The 19,777-nt window shown below is 52.2% G+C and overlaps 1 protein-coding gene across 3 annotated transcripts in view; it reads left to right on the top strand.

The window, feature by feature from the left end:
* SLC2A9 (solute carrier family 2 member 9) overlaps nucleotides 1-19,777 on the top strand; it is a 241,274-nt gene that overhangs the window by 133,226 nt on the left and 88,271 nt on the right. For all 3 annotated transcript variants that reach the window (XM_039248991.1, XM_039248989.1, XM_039248988.1), the window contains one exon: nucleotides 4,082-4,214. In XM_039248991.1, coding sequence (XP_039104922.1) covers nucleotides 4,082-4,214 — 133 coding nt within the window. The remainder of the gene's footprint in view (nucleotides 1-4,081; nucleotides 4,215-19,777) is intronic.

Raw genomic sequence — 19,777 nt, 5'->3', positions numbered from 1 at the left:
CTGACGTCATCGACGGCTTGGGGGCATTGTGACCGGCAGGTCTGTTCTACAAAGGAAACCTTGCAGGTTCCAGAACACGGTCATGAGGCTGTTGTGTGACCCCCTCGCCTTACCTGAGAGGGAGCTGAGAATCACCCTGGCCGACAAGATGGTGAAAGCTTTTCTCTCGTCCCAAGTGAAGGAAGCAGGTGCAAGCACTCTGACCTCGTGCTTGACGGGACACAGGGGGCCCCGAGCGGCACTGCACACTCTTCTGAGACTGACCCTCTGTAGCCCCTGGCAGTCCTGTGCTCAGCGAGTCACACGTGTCCTTTACAGCATGGCTTCTGGGGCGCCCGGGGCGCTCAGCTGGTTAAGACGCCAACTTGTGATTTCATCCAGGTCGTGATCTCAAGGTTTGTGAGTTCAAGCCCCGCATCGGGCTCTTCCCTGGCAGCATGGAGCCTGCTTGGGATTCTCTCTCTCTCTCCCGCTCTCTCTCTGCCCCTCCCTTGCTTGATCTCTGTCTCTGTCTCTCTCTCTCTCAAAATAAATAAATGAACATTTAAAAAATTTAAAACATGCCTTCTGTAAGGAACAGCTCCTAAAAAAGAAAGTTAGAGGCTATCCTCTGCTGTGGCCCAGGGGGTCTGTGAGAAGGTGATCGGGGCGTACAATGTCACTTCCCACACTCACGCATCTCTCCTGTAGACTCTGCGCTGGGCACGGTCTCTTGCCCTCTAAAGTGTGGTCTGAAATGCTGAGTCCTTGCCTCTGTGCTGGCACCAAATGCCAGGAGCCGCGTCGAGGGCCGCTGAGATTCTTTGGCCTGAGGCCAAGGAAGAAGGTCAGATCCCCTGGGTCTGGTGGCCTCGTGGCCCCTCCCTGGTGACTGAGGCGCCTGTGGTCAGGCTTCCTGGATCAGAACCTCGGTTCTTGGGCCCAAGACTTGTTCAGTCATGGCTCTGTGATGAAATTGTGGCTTCCGTGAACCACGTACCTGCTCTGTGCCACTGCATTTCTGTAACCCGAGCATGGTCCTGGGCTCTGCCTCAGAACGCTCTGGAAACTCAAGGAGAAAATCTACGTCATGTGCTTCTCGCCACGGTTGATGATAGAGACCACGCTTGTCTGTCGAATGCTTCCAGGGCCCAGGGTCCTGTGCTGAGCGCTTGGTAAATCTGTCAACTCACGTAACCCTCCCTGACACCCTGTGAAGAGGCAGCAGTGTTATCCCATTGTACAGACGGGAAGACTGAAGCGTAAGCAGTTAGGTTGCCGGGCCACAGAGAACGGGGGGATAGAGGCCAAATTCAAGTCCAGACAGCTGTGGGATTTGGGATTTTGTAGGCGCCAAGTTCACAAACCCCAGTGCTGGCTAAGCTCAGCCCTCCCTGAGTAAAATGTCACCCGAGCCCTACTCTGAACATTCCTGCCATTCTCCTTCCCCGGTCCAGACACTGTCGCTACCCCAAGCTAGGGGTCACCCGCCCTGAGGTCAGTACTACCTGCTTTTCTCTGGTGGGGAGACCAGAGCACAGCCACCAAGTGACGTCCTCAGGAAAGAGTCTACGCGTCCTTCCATTTATGACATCACAGACCACAGTGTAGCACACTCAGCTTGTCGGTAGTAATAGAAACCCACTCCGTGTGCTCACTGACAGCATGACAGAAATCTCAGACCGTAGATGCAAGGGAGTGGAGGGTGTGCAGACCCCGCCCCTCGCGGCTGTCCTCAGAGCCACGTCCAAGTGCCCCAGGATAGCCGCAGAGGCGCCCAGGACCAGCCTCCACCTGAGCTGCCGTGTCTCTAGCATCCCCTGGCCCTGCATTCCCACCTTGTTTCCCAGTGAGTGTGGGCGGGGCGGGCCTCTGCACAGTCCTACGTGCTGTTCCTTCCCCAGGACTGCCCTTCCAGCTCCTCTCCTCCTTCCACCCTTGGGCTGTGCTGAGGATCCCGCCCTGGAGGGCCCCTCTATGCAGACGCTGTGGGAAGAGCTTGGCCTTCCCCTTCTCTGCACCCTCCGGCCAGCAGGCCTCCGCATGGGCTCTTCTGTCTTCACATCTCGAACATGCAGCAACAGCCCCGGCCTCTCTGGCTGCTGGGAGGTGAGATGAGACAGCCCTGTGACAAGCTCACACCACGCCTGGCACATTAGTAGGTGCTTAATTGGGTTAATTCCCCTGCCTTCCCACCCACCCCTTCCCCACAAGCTTTCTGTGTTGCCCTTACCGACACAGCAGGTAACCTCGAAGAAAAACAAAATCAACAACATACAACAAAAAAGGGCATAGTGAACATTCGACTTATGTGTACATGGTTTTTCTTTCTTCCTTGGTCTTTCAAAAAATTTGAGATATAATTGACCTACCATAAAATCCATCCTTTTAAAGTGGTTTTAGTATCTTCACAAAGTTGAATGATCATGGCTCATTTCTTTTTTTAATTTTTTCCATGTTTTTGTTTTTTTATTTTTGAGAGAGAGAAGGAGAGAGAGAAGGAGGAAGGGGCAGAGAGAGAGGGAGACACAGAATCCGAAGCAGGATCCAGGCTCTGAGCTGTCGGCACAGAGCCCGACGCGGGGCTTGAACTCACAGACCGTGAGATCATGACCTGAGCCGGAGTCGGAGGCTCAACTGACTGAGCCCCCCAGGCGCCCCGATCATGGCTCTTTTCTAATCCAAAATATTGGAAGCCCGTACCTGTGGGCAGTCACTGCCCATCCCCCCCCCGCCCCCGTCACCACTAGTCTGCCTTCCACCCCCGCCCCGCTCCCCAGGGTCTTGTCTCACACTGAGTTCTCACCAAACCCAAAGGTGGCACTGGCCTGGAGGCCCCCCCACCCAGGGCGGCGGTGACATCAGAGGACTTCTGTGAACATAAATTGCTATTATACACAAAGGGGGGAGTAGGATTGAAGGTCCCTTGGAAATCAGGACGTGGCCATTGTCCTTCCCGAGCCACGTGGCCTGCTCGGCTCCAGCGGTCCCCGCCTGCTCGACGCTCCTGTGACCCGGGAACTGGGAACTGACCGGGGCCTCTGGCCTCAAGGGCCTCCGTGAGGAGCCAGCCCTGGGAGAGCACTGGAGGGGGGCCTGTCCCTGAGGGCACTCGAGGCCCCCGGGACGCGCTCCCAGTAGGTCCCGACCGGAGGCCCGCTGAGCCTCGCTCGGCCCGTCCTGCGAAGTCTTTTCAGGTCTGAACGTGCCTCTCCTTTCGCTTTCTGAGGAAATGAAGCCGGTCAAGAATGTGGCACTGAGCCTTTTGCTTTCTCCCCGTCAGAGCTGCCTCCCGCTGGCCTTCTCTTCCAGCCGAGCCACGGCGAGAGCGCCGTTCCGGGCTTGAGAAACGAGGCGGCTCCGGAGGCCACTGCCTCCACCGCACGGGAGCAGCTCCCCCTGCACTGCAGCGGGCTAAGGCGACGGGCGCTGCTCCACGTGGCCCAGATGCGCTTGAGTAGCTCGGGCTGCAGGGCCCTGCTTGCCTTCCCGGCCGCCGGGCCCGGGAGAGTCCCCACCAGCCCCACCACGCGCACCCGCAGGAATCAGGGCCGCTCCGGCCACGGCCCTCCCCGTGTGTCCTGGGACACGACTGGCCTGGGCCGGGTCTCTCCGGCCTGGGAGGCGTCAACCGAAACAGCAGTTTCTTCTGTGCACCTACTGTGTGCCGGGCCCCCAGCCCAAGGCCATCGGGTCGCACTCTGAGACAACCTGCATGGTGGGCGTGGCTGCCCCTGTCCCGCAGGTGAAGAGAGATTTCGAGGGGCTGTGAGCACGGTTTCTAAGGCTACACGGCCAGGAAGGAGAGGAGCCCGTTCAGGCGCACGGTGATGCCCCCGGGGCCCTGGCATCGGTCGGCTCGGATATCCCTGAATGGTCTGGGTCCCCTCGAATCCCACAGGTCACCACCTCACAGGCAAATGCCAGACACACGGGGCTGGTGCTAAACCAGCCTCCGGTCCCCCTCTCGGCGTCGGTTCCTGGGGATCCCCTGGTGCAGGAGGGTCTTCTGCAGAGCTGACACTGCTTGGCACAGGGGCCCGGCCGCAGCAGGATGACTGAAGGCCACATCTGCTCATCGGCCTCCTCTTCCTCCCTTCAGGAGAGCACCTGGCCATACCTGTTTGGAGTGATCGCTGTCCCCGCCCTGGTCCAGCTGGTGAGCCTGCCCTTTCTCCCCGAGAGCCCGCGCTACCTGCTCTTTGAGAAGCACGACCAGGCGGGAGCCGAGAAAGGTAGGGACCCGGGGCCTTCCTCCCGCACAGCTCCAGCCTCTGCATGCGGGTCAGCGCTGCAGGGCGCACTGGGACCGGGGCCATCCCTCTCCGCAGGACCGTGCCCCTGGACACCCCGCACTGCTTCGTCCTCCCAGCAGCCTGCGGTGGGGACATGCGCGTCCCACAGGGAGCCTGGAAAAGCCAGGACAGAGCAGGTCTGCTCGCTCCTGGGAGGCGTCTCCCCATTGCTGCCTCTCAGGTGGCCCCGACCGCAGGGACAGCCCGACCTCTCAGCGGGTTAGATCTATCTTGCCTCTCTCCCCGCCTCTCCTCTCTTCTTCACCCCTGACATTGACAAGAAAAGGAAATACGCAAGTGCCGAAGGAGCACCACAGCCCGCCAGCACGGCACTGGGCGCCAGCAGCGAGGGAGGCAGCGTGTCCGTTCTACGGGAGAGAAGCAGGACGTCCAGGGTGGGGCCCGGGACTGGCCTTAGTAGGCGTTCCTTAAACCCACGAACGGTGGGTGCTGGGTGAGATGCAAAGCATTTTGCCCAGAGACAGACAACGTGGAATGAACAACACTGTCTTCTAGTAAAAGGAGACACTGGCGGCACCCTCGTTAAGCAGGAGGGGCTGCGTGGACCCGTGCAGCCTTCCCGTCCCAGCTCTGCTGGCCGACCTGATCTCCTCACCCTCATCTGTAGGAGGAAGTGATAGAAACCTCCCTCTGGCTTGTAAGGGTGAAATGACACGATATGTATAAGGTTTGCAGTAGCATTTGCTGTCATTCTGAGAGCTTGGTCCCTTTTCTTTTCCGTATCCTGTCCTCTGATCTAAATTTCACTGATGTCCACGTCCAGGAAAAAAGTTGAGAATTAGGTAATCTTTAACTTAATACAATTTGTGCAACACGTTTTAAAATCCACACAGCCTCAGTATTTTCTGAATCAACAAACGAGATATTAGCAATTGCCTCCACTTGCCTAGCGGTTTATGGCTGGGGTCCATTTCCTCATTTACGGCGCTCCTATAAAAACATGACATAGAACATTATCATTACCTTCACTGCTTAGACAAAGGAACTGAGGCTCACAGGGCTGACGTGAGCTGCCCACGGCACTGGTTCTTGGTTTTTGGTTTCTAGAGGCCTCTAAAAATATGATGGGCTGAGAGGAGCACATGGGTGTCTCAGTCGGTTAAGCGTCTGACTCTTGGTTTTGGCTCTGGTCATGATCTCATGGTTTCGTGAGATCGAGCCCCGCATCAGGCTCTGCACTGGCAGTGCCAACCCTGCTTGGGGTTATGTCTTCCTCTCTCGGCCCCTCCCCCCTCAGCTATCTTTGTTTCTCTCAAATACATAAATAAAACTTAAAAAAATAATTTGGGGCACCTGGATGGCTCGGTCGGTTAAGCATTTGACTTCGGCGTAGGCCATGATCTCACAGTTTGTGAGTTTGAGCCCTGCATCGGGCTCTGTGCTGACAGCTGGGAGCCTGGAGCCTGCTTTGGATTCTGTGTCTCCCTCTCTCTCTGTGCTCCTTCCCTGCTCGTGCTCTCTCGCTCTGTCTCTCAAACATTGAAAAAAATAATTTAAATATTTTTTAAATATTGGTTAAATTTTAAAAATATTGATGGGAACTACAAATACTCTTGAGCAGAGCTCCCGTATTCATGAAATTTTCGAGAGCATGGCAGTGGGGGTGGGACTTGCGGGCTGCCCCCACCAGGGGGCCCTGGCGTTCCCCACCCCACAGCCGTGAGCTGTGGGACAAGGACTGGAACCAGAGGACACTTTCCTCCCAGCCCGCCCACTCACGCACGGAGGGGCACCAGGGGGCTGTGGTCCAGAGGACTTCCCGTGGGGCCCGTGGGGACACAAGCCACCCAGAAGTCAGGCTGCAGAGAAGGAGGCTTTTGTCAGATGGGGGAGGCTCTGGAGCGAAACTAACATGGCTGAGAAGGAGCTGAGGGGATCCTAGTGCCGAAGTAGCCAGGCTGCAGGTCGGTGGAAGGTGACGATTCCTCCAGTCCCACCCCTCCTGGCCCCGTCGACAAGAACTCGCAGGAAAGGCATCAATTATGTACGGTTGGAATGGGCAGTGATTGTACATGCCAGACAGCAAAGATGGCTTAAAAGGTTTGCTTCATAGCACAGGAGGGAGCGAGGGAGAAGTCCAGTTATAAAAAAATGATAAATATTACATGTGTACTTTATACAAAGAACAATGATGTTGGCCTGAGGTTGAAAGAGAATTTTGGAATTCGCATCTGTGCTAGTAGAAGTGGAGTTTCACTCCGGCTGCTCAGCAAACAACGGGTATTTACCGTGCTGGCACTCCCACCAGGTCAAGATAGCATCCCAGCCCCCCAGAAGGCGAGGGGAAGGGAAAGCGCGATGGGCGACCTCATTGCTAGCTCATCTGTATTGACAGCTAGATCACCCTGAGCACTTCACGGGTCTTAGACCCTTAAAGCCTCTCATCCATGGAAAGCGTTGAGTGGGTTCTCAAGCTTTAAATCAGGTAAAATCCTGCTGGCCAAAGTAACTCCCATGGTCAAGACCACAGTCAGAGCCAGGAGGGTATGCAGTTACAGAGCAAAGGACACACACGGAGGGAGGTCATGAACCAGGGCCATCAACGCAACCCATCCATACCACAGCACCCTTCCAGGCTTTCCCACCGCACCCCACCCCCAGTCCGTAGCTCCAGCTGGGTCTCATTTATTGATGCCCCTCTTGTCAGTTGAAGAGAAGCCCCCAGTGCCTAAAAATAGGAGGAAAAGCCTGAACTTGTGCCATGAGAAAGGGGGGATATTTAATTGATAGAAATGAAATATTAGCCCAGGCAGTGTGATAGGGCTATGCTTCAGTCACTGGGGTCCGGAAGGTTGCATTGATCAGGGTCCCTTGGGTTGTAAGAGCCAGGCAATGTGGCCTAAGCAAAAGGGAAACTTTGAAGTCCTGGCTCTACGAGTGGTATTCAAGGTCACCCAAAGTTAACACCCCTCTTTCCGGCCCAAGTTTGACAGTAAATGAAAGAGGGATGTAGGAGTGGAGGAGATGGGGTAAAAATGCCACTTTCCATGTGGATAAAGAGTCCTTGAGGGGCGCCTGGGTGGCTTAGTCGGTTGAGTGTCCGACTTTCGCTTAGGTCATGATCTCGCGGTTCGTGGGTTCGAGCCCCGCGTCGGGCTCTGTGCTGACTGCCAGCTCAGAGCCTGGAGCCTGTTTCTGAGTCTGTGTCTCCCTCTCTCTCTGACCCTCCCCTGCTCACGCTGTCTCTCTCTCTTTCCTAGAAATAAAAAAAAATATAAAAAAAAAAAAAAGACTCCTTGGTCAACTGGCTTTAGGTCTGAGGACCAGGAGAGCCTCATAAAGCAGTACTCATGAACTGAGCTAAGTACTCACTCAGGGCCTCCGGGCAGGCCTGCCCAGAAAACCTGAGAACATAGAAGAAGAGAGAGTGTGTGCTCCTCCAGCCAGGCAGATCCTCAAATGAACCAGAGGAACTAAGCTGTGCCGGCCATCTCTCTCCCCAGCTTACCAGTCAGACCAGTGTGTTCCCATCTCCTGGGGAAGAGTGGGTGAGGGGAGGGGTGAGCACAGACTGAGTAACGACACAGCAGTGAAATGTGCCTCCCAGAGGACATAGTATCAGGAGTGAACAATAAGGATTCTTCCTCATGATAAGGAGTGAGGGACTGGGTTTCCTTCAGGCGTGGTGGGATTGAGGAGCTAAAACCAAGCAGTGAAGGTACCATCTCTCTCTCGCTCAACAAATCCTAGACATTCTTAGGATTCATTGGCTTCCTTCTTAGATGAGTTTTTTCCACTTGGCATCAAGTCAGTCCTGAGCAGCTCCAGTTTTTTAACACCGAGGAGGAGAGGGATTCCTTTTCACATAGCGCACATCTCAACCCCTGAACGAAAGAACTCTCATTGGCCCTTCTTAGGTCACATGGCCATCCTTGAACCAATTCCCCCGCTAAGAGTTAGAATTCCTCTCTTGGCCAGTCCCCCTCACTATCCAGTCTGGTGATTGGGGGATGAATGGCCACGAGGTTTGACTGATGTGTCTACTGGAATTACAGGGCCCATGGGAGGAGAGCTTCCAGAAAAAGATACAGGCAAGAGAGGAAAGGTAATAGATGCCTGTCACCAGGAGTGATACTTCTGGAAGCTCCCTTCCTGGCAGTGCTCTGCCACCCCTCCCCTGTGGTCCATATTGGCCTTTGCTGCCAGAACTCCAATCAGGCATTTAGACTTGGCAGAGAGCTCAGACAAGTAAAAGGCAGTTGCTGTTGTTGTTGTTTTGTGCGTGGGACGGACTGTGTTCCCATGGCATTTAGCAGCCAGTTCTGGGCTAGAACCCCGGCTTTCACAGAAAAGGAAGACTGTCCACTGTTGGCTGCCATTGTAATTTTGGTTGGAACCATGCTCAACGGAAGCTTGTTTCTTTTGCTTTTTTTTGTAGAGAAAGGTGTGTGTGTCAGGATTCAGGTCCACTACCTTATGGCTAGGAAACCCAAATGATCGTGTCTTAGACAAAATGGAAGTTTCTTTCTCTCTCACATCAGAAGTGTTGAAGGTAGGCGGTCTGCAGCTGTTACGATTCTCCATGGGGTCAGGACGTCGTTCCTCTCATTGTCTCCCTCTTCCATCCTCAGAAGGTTGCCTCATGGTCCAACGTGGCTGCTGTCACACCGCATTCCAGCCAGGGGAGGGAGGGTGAGAGGGAGGGATTATCACTTGCCTGTCTGCTTAAGAATTCTCCTTGAAATCTCACACACTCTGAGCCTATTCGGTCAGAAAGTGATTGTGCATCCTCTCCTAACTGCCAAGGAGTCTGGGAAATGGAATTAATTAATGCACCCTGGCCACAAAGAGTCAGGGTGGCTCCTAAGGAGGAAGAGAAGGAATAAGAGCATCTGGCCCCTGGCGGGCTCTGCCCCAGTGTGGAAAAGGAGATCCTGAAGTCCTGTTGGCTGGGACCAGCCGGACCGAGGCATTTTGGGTGCTCTGAAGGCTGGTAACTTGTGGCTCCTTCACAATGGCACCGTTGAAACAACTGTATGATGCTTAGTTAAAGGTGAGGCTGACTGAGCTCTGGAAATAAGCTCCCAGAACTCACTCTGCCAAACCAAAGCCCTGAAATTAATGAGAATCTCCTTCATTCGTCGTTCCTGAGCACCTCCATGGCAGCCCCACCTCTAGCCTATGAGGACCGTCTACCACCTTCTGGCAAAATCAGCTGTCTTGCATCCCATTACATTTCTAACGATGTCTAGTGCTTCGGGAATGTCACAGTGCTCCTTATCCACATGATGACATGCCTCGGTGACCTGAGCTGCCTCAGTGACCTGAGCTGGACTAAGGGGCTGTTCCACAGTCCAGAGATGGCCAGAAACAGGCAGGAGGCAAGGCCACATGCCCAGAGGATGGAAGTGGGGCTCCATGGTGGCCTTTGTCAAAGACAGCTGACTTCACTCTCTTCTGTGCTAGCGGTGAAGTACCCTACCTTGGTTACAAGGGCTCTAGTTTTTATTAAGACAAGAAGAAAGTATATCCAAATGAATTCATGTCAGAGGTGAGTTGAAAACACAAATTTTCCCCAAACCGTTGCAACAGTTGCCTTCCAGAGGAGCATGGATTTCCTGGATGGCCAGGGCTGAGGCCCAGGCCATGGGGTCTGCACGGACCCTCTACATGGAGGCAGAACCGGACGAAAGTCCAGAGCAGCCACAGCCTGGAGATCTTGGGTCTCTGCCCTAAAGGACCCACCGTGATGTGAGCATCCCCTGTTCTTCCTGTGGTTCCAGCACCCTCCCCAGACCCCTCCCGACAGATTCAGAGGAGTGGGGCGTTCTCATTTCTAGAGGTGCTGAGCGCTGGGCGGGAATGGAAGGAGCCAGTGGAAACCGCTAGAAGGTCGGGCTCAATCAAGGCCCAGCACCCTGCCCATCAACCTTCTCTTGGCCTTGGTTTCCTAATCTGGGTCCTGCTTTAGAGCAAGGTAGACAAGTTCAAGTAGGATGCAGGGGGGGGGGGGGGGCACCTGGTTAGCTCAGGTGGTTAAGCATCCAACTCTTTTTTTTTTTTTTACAAATAGTTTATTGTCAAGTTGGTTTCCATATAACACCCAGTGCTCATTCCCACAAGTGCCCTCCTCCATGCCCATCTCCCCCCTCCCCCCTCACACCCATCAGTCCTCAGTTTGTTCTCAGTATTCAAGAGTCTCTCATGGTTTGCCTCTCTCCCTCTCCCCCACCATTTCCCCCCTTATTCTCCCCCTTGTTCCTCCGTCAAGTTCCTCCTAATCCTCCTATACGCGCAAACATATGATATTTGTCCTTCTCTGCCTGACTTATTTTGCTCAGCATAACACCCTCAAGGTCCATCCATGTTGCTACACATGGCCAGATTTCATTCTTTCTCATTGCCATGTAGTATTCCATGGTATAGATAAACCACATCTTCTTGATCCATTCATCCGTTGATGGACACTTGGGCTCTTTCCATGTTTTAGCTATTGTTGAGAGTGCTGCTATGAACATTGGCGTCCATGGGCCCCTATGCCTCAGCACTCCTGTATCCCTGGGGTAAATTCCTAGCAGTGCTATTGCTGGGTCATAGGGGAGTTCTATTGTTCACTTTTTGAGGAACCTCCACACTGTTTTCCAGAGGGGCTGCACCAGTTTCCATTCCCACCAACAGTGTAGGAGGGTGCCCATTTCTCCACATCCTCGCCAGCATTTAGAGTTCTCTGTTTTGCTCATTTTAGCCACTCTGACTGGCGTGAGGTGGTATCTCAGTGTGGTTTTGATTTGTATTTCCCTGATGAGGAGGGATAGGCATCCAACTCTTGATTTCAGCTCAGGTCATGATCTCACAGTTCATGGGATCAAGCCCTGCTTTGGGCTCTGTGCTGACAGGGAGAGCCTGCTTGGGATTCTCTCTCTCCCTCTCTCCTCTCCCCTCCCCTGCTCACGTGTGCCTGAGTGCACATGCATGCACGCTCTATCTCAAATAAGTAAACATTAGAAAAAAAACATGGTGTGTGTGGGGGGAGGGCTTTGTCAATGGAAAGGGATGTGCACAGAGAAGGGGGTTCTCTGCTTCTGCCCTTTCCGAATCACCTTGCCTTTGAAGAAGGGGATTCGGTGGCTAAAGTGAGTGAAACTTTTTGCTCTGGGAATAAAAGTTTGTTTACTGTTGGAGGAGGAAAAGCGCCCACCTCTTCAGCCCTCTTACAAACCAACTGCCATTTACACCAGAGCTCTCTCTATCATTTGCCATCACATTTCCATCACGTTTACCTGGGGACCATCATGTGGATTCATTTATGAGGCTGCTTTTATCCACACCGGCCATCCTCGGTCCTCAGCACGTCCCTCATTACCGTTTTTATGCCGTCATGTGTGATCGGCAGAATAATGGTCCCCACGTGTGACCCCATCCTGACCCTCAGACCCCGTGAGCGGCAGCGCACATGGCACAGGGGACTGTGCTCATGTGATTAACATAAGGACCTTGAGGTGGGGCCCATTTTTCTGGATTCTCTGGATGAACCAGGAGCCTCATAAGGTTCCATGTAAGTGAAAGGGAGAAAGAGCAGGGTCAGAGCAGGACACGCCGCCATGGAAGCGGGGGTCACAGGCAGAGGGGGAGAGGGCGCCCCCCGGGGCAGAGCAGGACACGCCGCCATGGAAGCGGGGGTCACAGGCAGAGGGGGGCCGAGGGTGCCCCCCGGGGCAGAGCAGGACACGCCGCCATGGAAGTGGGGGTCACAGGCAGAGGGGGAGAGGGCGCCCCCCGGGGCAGAGCAGGAGACGCTGCCATGGAAGTGGGGGTCACAGGCAGAGGGGGAGAGGGTGCCCCCCGGGGCAGAGCAGGAGATGCCGCCATGGAAATGGGGGGTCAGCGGCAGAAGGGGGCTGAGGGCGCCGTACGGGTGCAGGACAGGGCGCCCCCTGGGGCTGGAAACGGCCGGCAGGCCGGATTCTCCCCTGAAGCCTCCAGAAGGGTCCTGGCACTGTGACCCTGGGTGTGAGCCCCGCGGGAACCATCCTGGCCTTCGGGCCTCCAGAACCGCCGCATAAAAACCTCGTGCTTTTGCAGCCCCTGGTTTGTGGTGATTTATTGCAGCAGGGAAAGCAAACTCGTACATCAGGTTAAGTGAGGAAGATCAGTTCAGGCTGAACTACGACTTTATCTTAACGTTAAAGGTAGTTAAGTGTTTGTTTTTACTTGAACTCTCCAAGTGGCTGGATGTTCCAACTGTTTCTGTTTTCCTTTACAATTCGTAATTGGGCGAAAGGTCCCTGTGCCCGAAGCTGAAGGATTTTTCTTTCCAACACAGCATTCCGTTGCCATAACTTGTCGGGCGCCTCCGGCGTGCCCTCCTTGGCCTCTGCGAGCCCTCAGGACACCAGAGTCCCCAGGGAGGGACCACACTGGGGGGCTGAGGAGGCCTGCGGCCCAGCAACTAGAGACAGAAATGAGGTTGAAATTCAGTTTGCCTTATTCCCAACCCAGGGTCGTTAAAGTGCTGTGTGTTGCTTGTGTGTGAGTGTGTGTGTGCGTCTGTGTGTGTATTTGTAATTATAAAACACAGCATTTGAGGGGCGCCTGGGTGGCTTAGTCGGTTAAGCGTCCGACTTTCGCTCAGGTCATGATCTCGCGGTTCGTGGGTTCGAGCCCCGCGTCGGGCTCTGTGCTGACTGCCAGCTCAGAGCCTGGAGCCTGTTTCAGTCTGTGACTCCCTCTCTCTCTGGCCCTCCCCTGCTCACGCTGTCTCTCTCTCTCTCCTAGAAATAAATAAAAATATTAAAAAAAATAAAAATAAAAAAAAAATAAAACACAGCATTTGCATACACACAAGTATATTAACAAAACGTATGCTGTACTTAAGGCCCAGAAAGTTTCCTCCGCAATATTATGATTTCCTGTATCTGAGCCATTACATCGCAGGAGGGTTAAGTAATTGTATATCTGCATGCGGAACCTAAAAACTCTGTCCCCCAACCTGACTCCCCTGTGTAGCAATTACAAAGCGAACACAGCATTGTGAGATCATCCCCAGGACATAATGCCCCGTGTGGGGGGGAATAGAACATACCAAAAATCTACGTGACCATAAAGTGTGGAAAGAATAGACACAAGCAGGACAGCACGGGAGGAGGGCACGTCGGTGTTGGGTGACAGCGGTGCCGTGCGCTGGCTGGGCTCGTGGTGAGGGCGCTGTGCCCTGCAGCCTCCCACCCACCTGATGCGTCCGCCGAAAATGAAGCCCCGTGCCTGGGAAGGAGGCCTGGCCCCGCACGTCCCCCGGACTCTTGGCACATGGGTGCCCCCCCAACCCCCTCAGGATGACTGGAGAGAGGGGCGGGGCTGCTGGAGCGCCCTGTGCTGGTGATGGCCGATAGCTAGGCTGCGCCCCCTCCTGAACCTGGCGGAGGGACAGGGACGGGGCCGAGGGAGGAGGAGACACCATCCCTGCGAGGTCCTATCCCTGCCTCTGGCCCCACAGTCCCCTGCCCTTGCAGGATCAGGCCTCCTCTGCTGGTGCTCAGATTTCCTGTCTATGGTCTGAGGAGGGATGCGTGACCTCTGAGCGCTTCCCCCCGTTGCCCCAGAGTGATGGTCTCTCAGAGCCCCCTTTCCCTGGCTAGAGACTGAGCATCTCATGAAATGACAGGGCTGCGCATCTTAATGTGTGATGAGCTGAGGCGCTTGCTACAGGGGAGAGTGGAAGGGAGACACCTGAGCCCCAAACCTGGGGTCCCGAGACTCCTCAGCTTTGACGGGGCGGTCTGTGGGGGGGACACGCTGGCAGGAAACGGTCAGCAGCTCGTTACTCCAGACCTTCTGATGTTTATGCCAGGGTAGTTTCTAGCTCTGCGTCCGACAGGTCGTCCTTGGGGCAGGAACTTTCAAGTCCACGCAAAGCTTGTAGGTACATATATACAGTCTCGTGCCCGGGGGGCTCCGTCACTTAAGCATCTGACTCTCGAATTTGGTTCAGGTTGTGATCTCACAGTTCGTGGGTTCAAGCCCCATGTCGGGTTCCGCGCTGACAGCACAGATCCTGCCTGGGATTCTCCGTCTCCCTCTCTCTGCCTCTCCTATGTGCATTCTCTCTCTCTCTCTCTCTCTCTCTCTCTCAGTCTCTCAAAATAAATAAATAAAAACAAAATTAAAGCTCCATTCCACGTCTCCTTGCAGCCCCTCCCAAGGTGGCAGAAGGCTTGCAGGCGGGGATGTTTGGATGCGTCCTCAGAAGGAAGGAACCAGAGAAGGCAGTTTTACAAAATGTTCAGTAAAGGTGTAGGCTCTTCATGCTTGTGAAGGCTCCAGTTCAAAGCGGTTTAAGTCAGACACAGAGCCCGTCTGAACAGTGGCCAACAACAAACTACCCGAAGGCTGCGCTTTCTCTAAAATCAAATCTCAAGCGCTAGTAACTGACATCAGGGCACAGACACCTATCTTTTGGAATATAGTAGGGGCTCAATAAATGTGTGTCGAATACATAAATAAATGATGCCTACTTAAGACACAGGCAGAGGACTGGGCTCCTGGGTGGCTCTGTCAGTTGAGCATCTGACTTTGGCTCAGGTCATGATCTCACAGCTCAGTTTGGGAGTTCAGGCCCCACATCAGGCTTGCTACTCTCAGTGCAGAGCCCACTTCAGATCCTCTGTCCCCCTCACTCTCTATCCCTTCCCCGCTTGCACTCTCTCTTTCTCAAAAATAGATAAACTTAAAAAAAAAAAAAAGACACAGGCAGAAGGCATCCTAAATCTGTGATGTGAGAGAAGGGAGGACAAATGGACTTGTCATGTGCTAAGGGCCTGGGGCACGTAGGCATGTGCCCGTGGCCACCTCTCAGTGTTCTCCAACTCTAAGGGATTATGTTCTTATCTCCACATTCCAGTTCAGAAAATAGAGGCCGAGGAGGTCGGTATAACCTTCCAAAGGCCACTCAGTCAGTAAGTGGTGGGGCCAGTTCTTGAACTCAAGCTCATCTGGGACCAAAGTCTGGATTTTTGTCTATAGAACCACAGGATCTGGGATACACATGATGTGGCCCAAAAGCGTGAGGATGTTTGGCTTCAGTGGAAGGTGCCTGGAGGGGAGTAGCTGAGCTCAGCTTAGACAAAGAGGCTTCCTCTGGCCTTCGGAAGACAGAGATGAGCTCGTGCCAATGCAGCACCTTCGTTGTGCTGATGTGGAACTGAGAGCGGGTGGCAAGTCGTGTCTGAAGCCAGCGGGCAAGTCAGTGGTTGGGCTGGCACGGAGCCCTTTGTCCCGACTCATGGTCCACTGTCATCACCCCTTCCCGTCCCCCGAAGGACCAGGAGGGCAGCTTTGGGCCAGGTCTGGGGGAGGAGCAGCCCGCCCCAACGCTGTCAGCTTTGTGATGCTGTCACGCAGTTGATGGTGGTCCCATCTGGGTTCTGACCTGCCAGTGAACCGTGATTGTCCACAGCCAGCCCCTGCCATCAGCTGTCTGTTCCCGTGTCTGTCGTCTGTTGGAGGAAGAGTCGCAGCCACTGTTATAACCCTTCTATGTGGCGCGCTGGAGAGAACCACAGTGCTGAGAGGCAGTCTGGACACAGGGGCCTTTTCACAGGGATGAAGAAACTGGGGGGTAAAGGTCCACCTCGCAGGCCACACCTTCCAGGCCTCTTTTTCTCTCTTTTTCATAAGTGTTAGTGACTTCATCTTCTACCTTATAGAAATCAAGGGGCTTAGAATGATGCCTAGAAGTTGACTATGTCATGGGAAGCATCCTGACATTTTTCTAGGAGACACCCAATTAGTCTCTGAGCTTCCTGGAAGCCATGGCAAGAAAGGAACTGGTCCCTCTACAGACTCTTTATGAGACGCAGATCAGTTCCTCAGGGGAGAGAGAGTTCACTTACACACCACTTACTTCAAGGGACCCTCCACAGGAGTCTTGGGACACATAATTGAGTCTCAAACTGAAGTCAAAGCAGTTGCAAAAGATATTTTTCAGTGATTTTTCTTTTTGGGTTTCAATTTTTTATTTACATTCTAGTTAGTTACCATTTCTATGATTTTCCTTATATGGACCCTGAGTAAGAGCTGAAAGCACGAGCCTGAAACACGTAATGGAGTGTGGGTTGTGAGTCATCTGGAGTCACTGTTCATTCTGTGCCCACGTATTTATGGAGATTTTGTTGTGTGCCAGGCACAGGGCTAAGCCCAGGGATAAAGTATGGAGCCAAGCCAGACAGGACCCCCGAGCCCTTAAGCAAGCAGTCAGCAAGGGAGCCAGACAGGAACCAGACGCACGTCACGATGAGTGTAAGATGGCCCCGTGTCAGGAGCTATGGAGGAAGGAGCACAGAGCTCCACAGGGCTGGTGGGGGTTCACCAGGGACAGCTTCCTAGAAAAGATGGCAGTTGATCCAGGGTGAAGGATGAGTTGACATAGGGAGTGAAGGGACAGGACAGGAATCCACTGACAGTTCAAGGGTTGATCATAAACCCATGAATACATATGGCTGCTTAGCACAGACACTGGCCAGGGAGGATGCCTTTTCTTGTTGTTGCCGTTTGCTTGGATTTTTTTTTGTTTTGTTTTTTTGTTTTTTAATAAATACTTCACTGTTTCTACCTGGGAAATCTACTACTGATAGCTGTCCTTCGTCAGGGATAATCCCTGGCTTATCACCTAACAGACGCATGTCAGTTGATTCTCGCAGGTACCTTCTGAAACAGAGCAGCCTTCTAGGAATGTTGGCTAGTCTTGTTGGTGTTGATGCTGTTCACTCTAGTTCATTGCAGAAGATAACTGAGGTTTTAGCTGCCAAGCGACTCCCCAAGTCACACAGGGGGACATCTTTCATGCTCCAGCTCTCTCACCCCAGTGTGAGCCCTGGGCAACCTTGCTATTTTGCAGATTTGAGAACCACAGCTTGTTCAAGATCAGTTGACTGTACAACCATGGGCTTGTTTCTGGGCTCTGTCTTCTGTTCCCCTGGTCTATGTGTCTGTCTTTTTAATGCGAGTACCATATTGGCGTTCCATATTTGAATTACTATAGCTTTGAAGTGTATGTTGAAATCAGGAAGCATGATACCTCCTGCTTTGTTCTTCTTTCTCAGGGTTGTTTTGGCTGTTCATGGTCTTCTGTGGTTCCATGTGAATTGCAGCATTATTTTTTTCTATTTCTGCAAAATATGCCATTGAGATTTTAATAGGGATGGCATTGACTCTGTAGATGGCTTTGGGTAATATGGTCATTTTAAGAATATTAAATCTTCCAATCCATGAACATGGGATATGTATGTTCATATACATATGTTGTCTGGAAACAAGAGGGATTTTACTTCTTTTTTATTTGGATGCCTTTTCTTTATTTTTCTCACCTCATTGCTCTGGTTAGGATTTCTGAATACAAGTGATGAGAGTGGCTATCCTTGCCTTGTTCCTGACCTTGGAGAAAAGGCTTTCAGTTTCTCACCATTGAACATGTTGTTGGCTGTGGACTATAGTGTTTTCTGGATACAAGATAACTGGAAAACTAGTTCTCTTTATGCAAAAGAATGAAGCTGGATCCTTAGCTCACACCGTATACACAAAATCAACTCAAAAGAAATTGTAGACTTAACTGTAAGACCTGAAGCCATAAAACTCCTAGAAGAAAACAAGGAGAAAGCTTCAAAATATTGGTTTTGGCAGTGATTTCTTGGATATGATAAAAGCACAGACAGCAAAAATGGATAGGGTAACTAACTGTATCAAATTAAAATATATCTGCAGAGCAAAGGAAATAATCAGCAGAGGGTAAAGGTAACCTACGAAATGGTAGAAAATATTAGCAAAACATATCTCTTATAAGGGACTAATATCTAAAAAATATAAGGAACTTCTACATTTCAATAGCCAAAAATCTAATAACCTTATTTAAAACTGGGCAAAGAATTTGGACAGATATTTCTCCAAAGAAGACATACACTTTACCAATGGATACATGAAAAAAAAAAATTCATCATCACTAATCAGAGAAATGCAAATCAAAATCACAGTGATATATTACTTCACACTGACGGGATGACTATTATCAGAAACGCAAAAGGCAGGAGTTGGCGAGGCTGTAGAGAAATCAGAACCCTCACACACTGCCGGTGGGAATCCAGAATGATGCAGCCACTCGGGAAAACAGTATGGAGTTTCCCTAGAAATGAGAAATAGAAATACCATGTGCCCCAGAAGCCCCACATCCGGACATTTATCCAAAATTATTGAAATCAGGATCTCAAGAGATATCAGCATTATAGCCCAGATGTGGAAATCACCTAAATGTCCACTGATCGGTGAATGGATAGAGAAGATGTGTTATAAACACACAATGGAATATTCAGCTTAAAAAAAGAAGGGAATCCTGTGTGGCAGTATGGATGAGCCTGGTAGACATTATGCTGCCTGAAATATGCCAGTCACAGAAGGAAAAGTGCCATCTGATCTCAGTTATTTGAACTGCCTGAGATGGTCAAGTTCATGGATCCCAGCAGTGGAATAGTGGTTTCCAGGGGCTGTGAGGGAGGTGGAAATGGACAGCCACTATCAGTGGGTATAAAGTTCATGCAAGATGAGTAAGTTGAAGAGATCTGCTGTGTAACATTGTGCCTGTCGTCACCAATACCGTGTTGTGCGCTTACCAATGTGCTCAGTGCCAGATCTCCTGTCCAGTGTCCTTACCATATAACAGAATGATCTTCTTAACTTTGCAGTAATAAATTGCTCATTTACTAACGGAAAAAAAAAAACACAAGGCACAGCTGTAGAGATCACTCCTGACAATATGAACGGAACCGCTAATTTCGTTACACGCAAAAGCAATCATCGAAAGACAGAATGGCAGCAGACATCTACAGAGCACTCTCGGGGAAGTGGACTTTCCGTTATCCCCATGGCGCCACCTAACCTCCCGCACAAGGGATGTATGATGGGAGATCTGCTCTCTCAATCAGCCCCTGAGCCATGCTTGCAGCCCTTTGGGCACGAAGACCCACGAGATTGGGAATGGCAGTTCGGCTGTGTGACTTGGGCACGTCACTCATCCCTCTGAGCCTCAGTTTCCCCATCTGTTAAAAGGCAGCAAGAGCACTGACCTTGTGGGGATTTGTGCGGCTCCTGCAGGCCCACATCCAGCACCACCCACCTCTCTCATTAGAGAACTCCTTCTGAGCAGAAACTGTGCCTTTTTCTTCCCTCAGCACAGGAGACATTTGCATCCCCTGGCACATAGCAAGCTCTGAAAAGCTGCAGGTTAATTCAAATGAACTGAATTTAGTTCTTTTAGCTTCTCAGCTCCATGGTTTCTTTTCATCATTCTTCACGGTGCAGGCAAAGAAAGATCAGGTTGGATGGAGCACAGACTCCCTCACTTTCTACCTGAGATCTCTGGCACATTTCCTCACTCCTCTGAGGCTCAGAGAGCAGAACACCAGGTCTGGAAGACACCTAGCCCAACATGTGGCACCTAGTGGGTGCACAGTGTCAACCTCCCTTCTCCTGCTTGGTCTCTTGACCTTGAATTAAGATGA

This window comes from Hyaena hyaena, unplaced genomic scaffold (assembly GCF_003009895.1).
Source record: "Hyaena hyaena isolate Hyena2069 unplaced genomic scaffold, ASM300989v1 scaffold_328, whole genome shotgun sequence".
NCBI classification, from domain to species: Eukaryota; Metazoa; Chordata; class Mammalia; order Carnivora; family Hyaenidae; genus Hyaena; species Hyaena hyaena.
The sequence above is the reverse complement of the archived record's forward strand: the minus strand, read 5'-3'. Positions and strand labels throughout refer to the sequence as shown.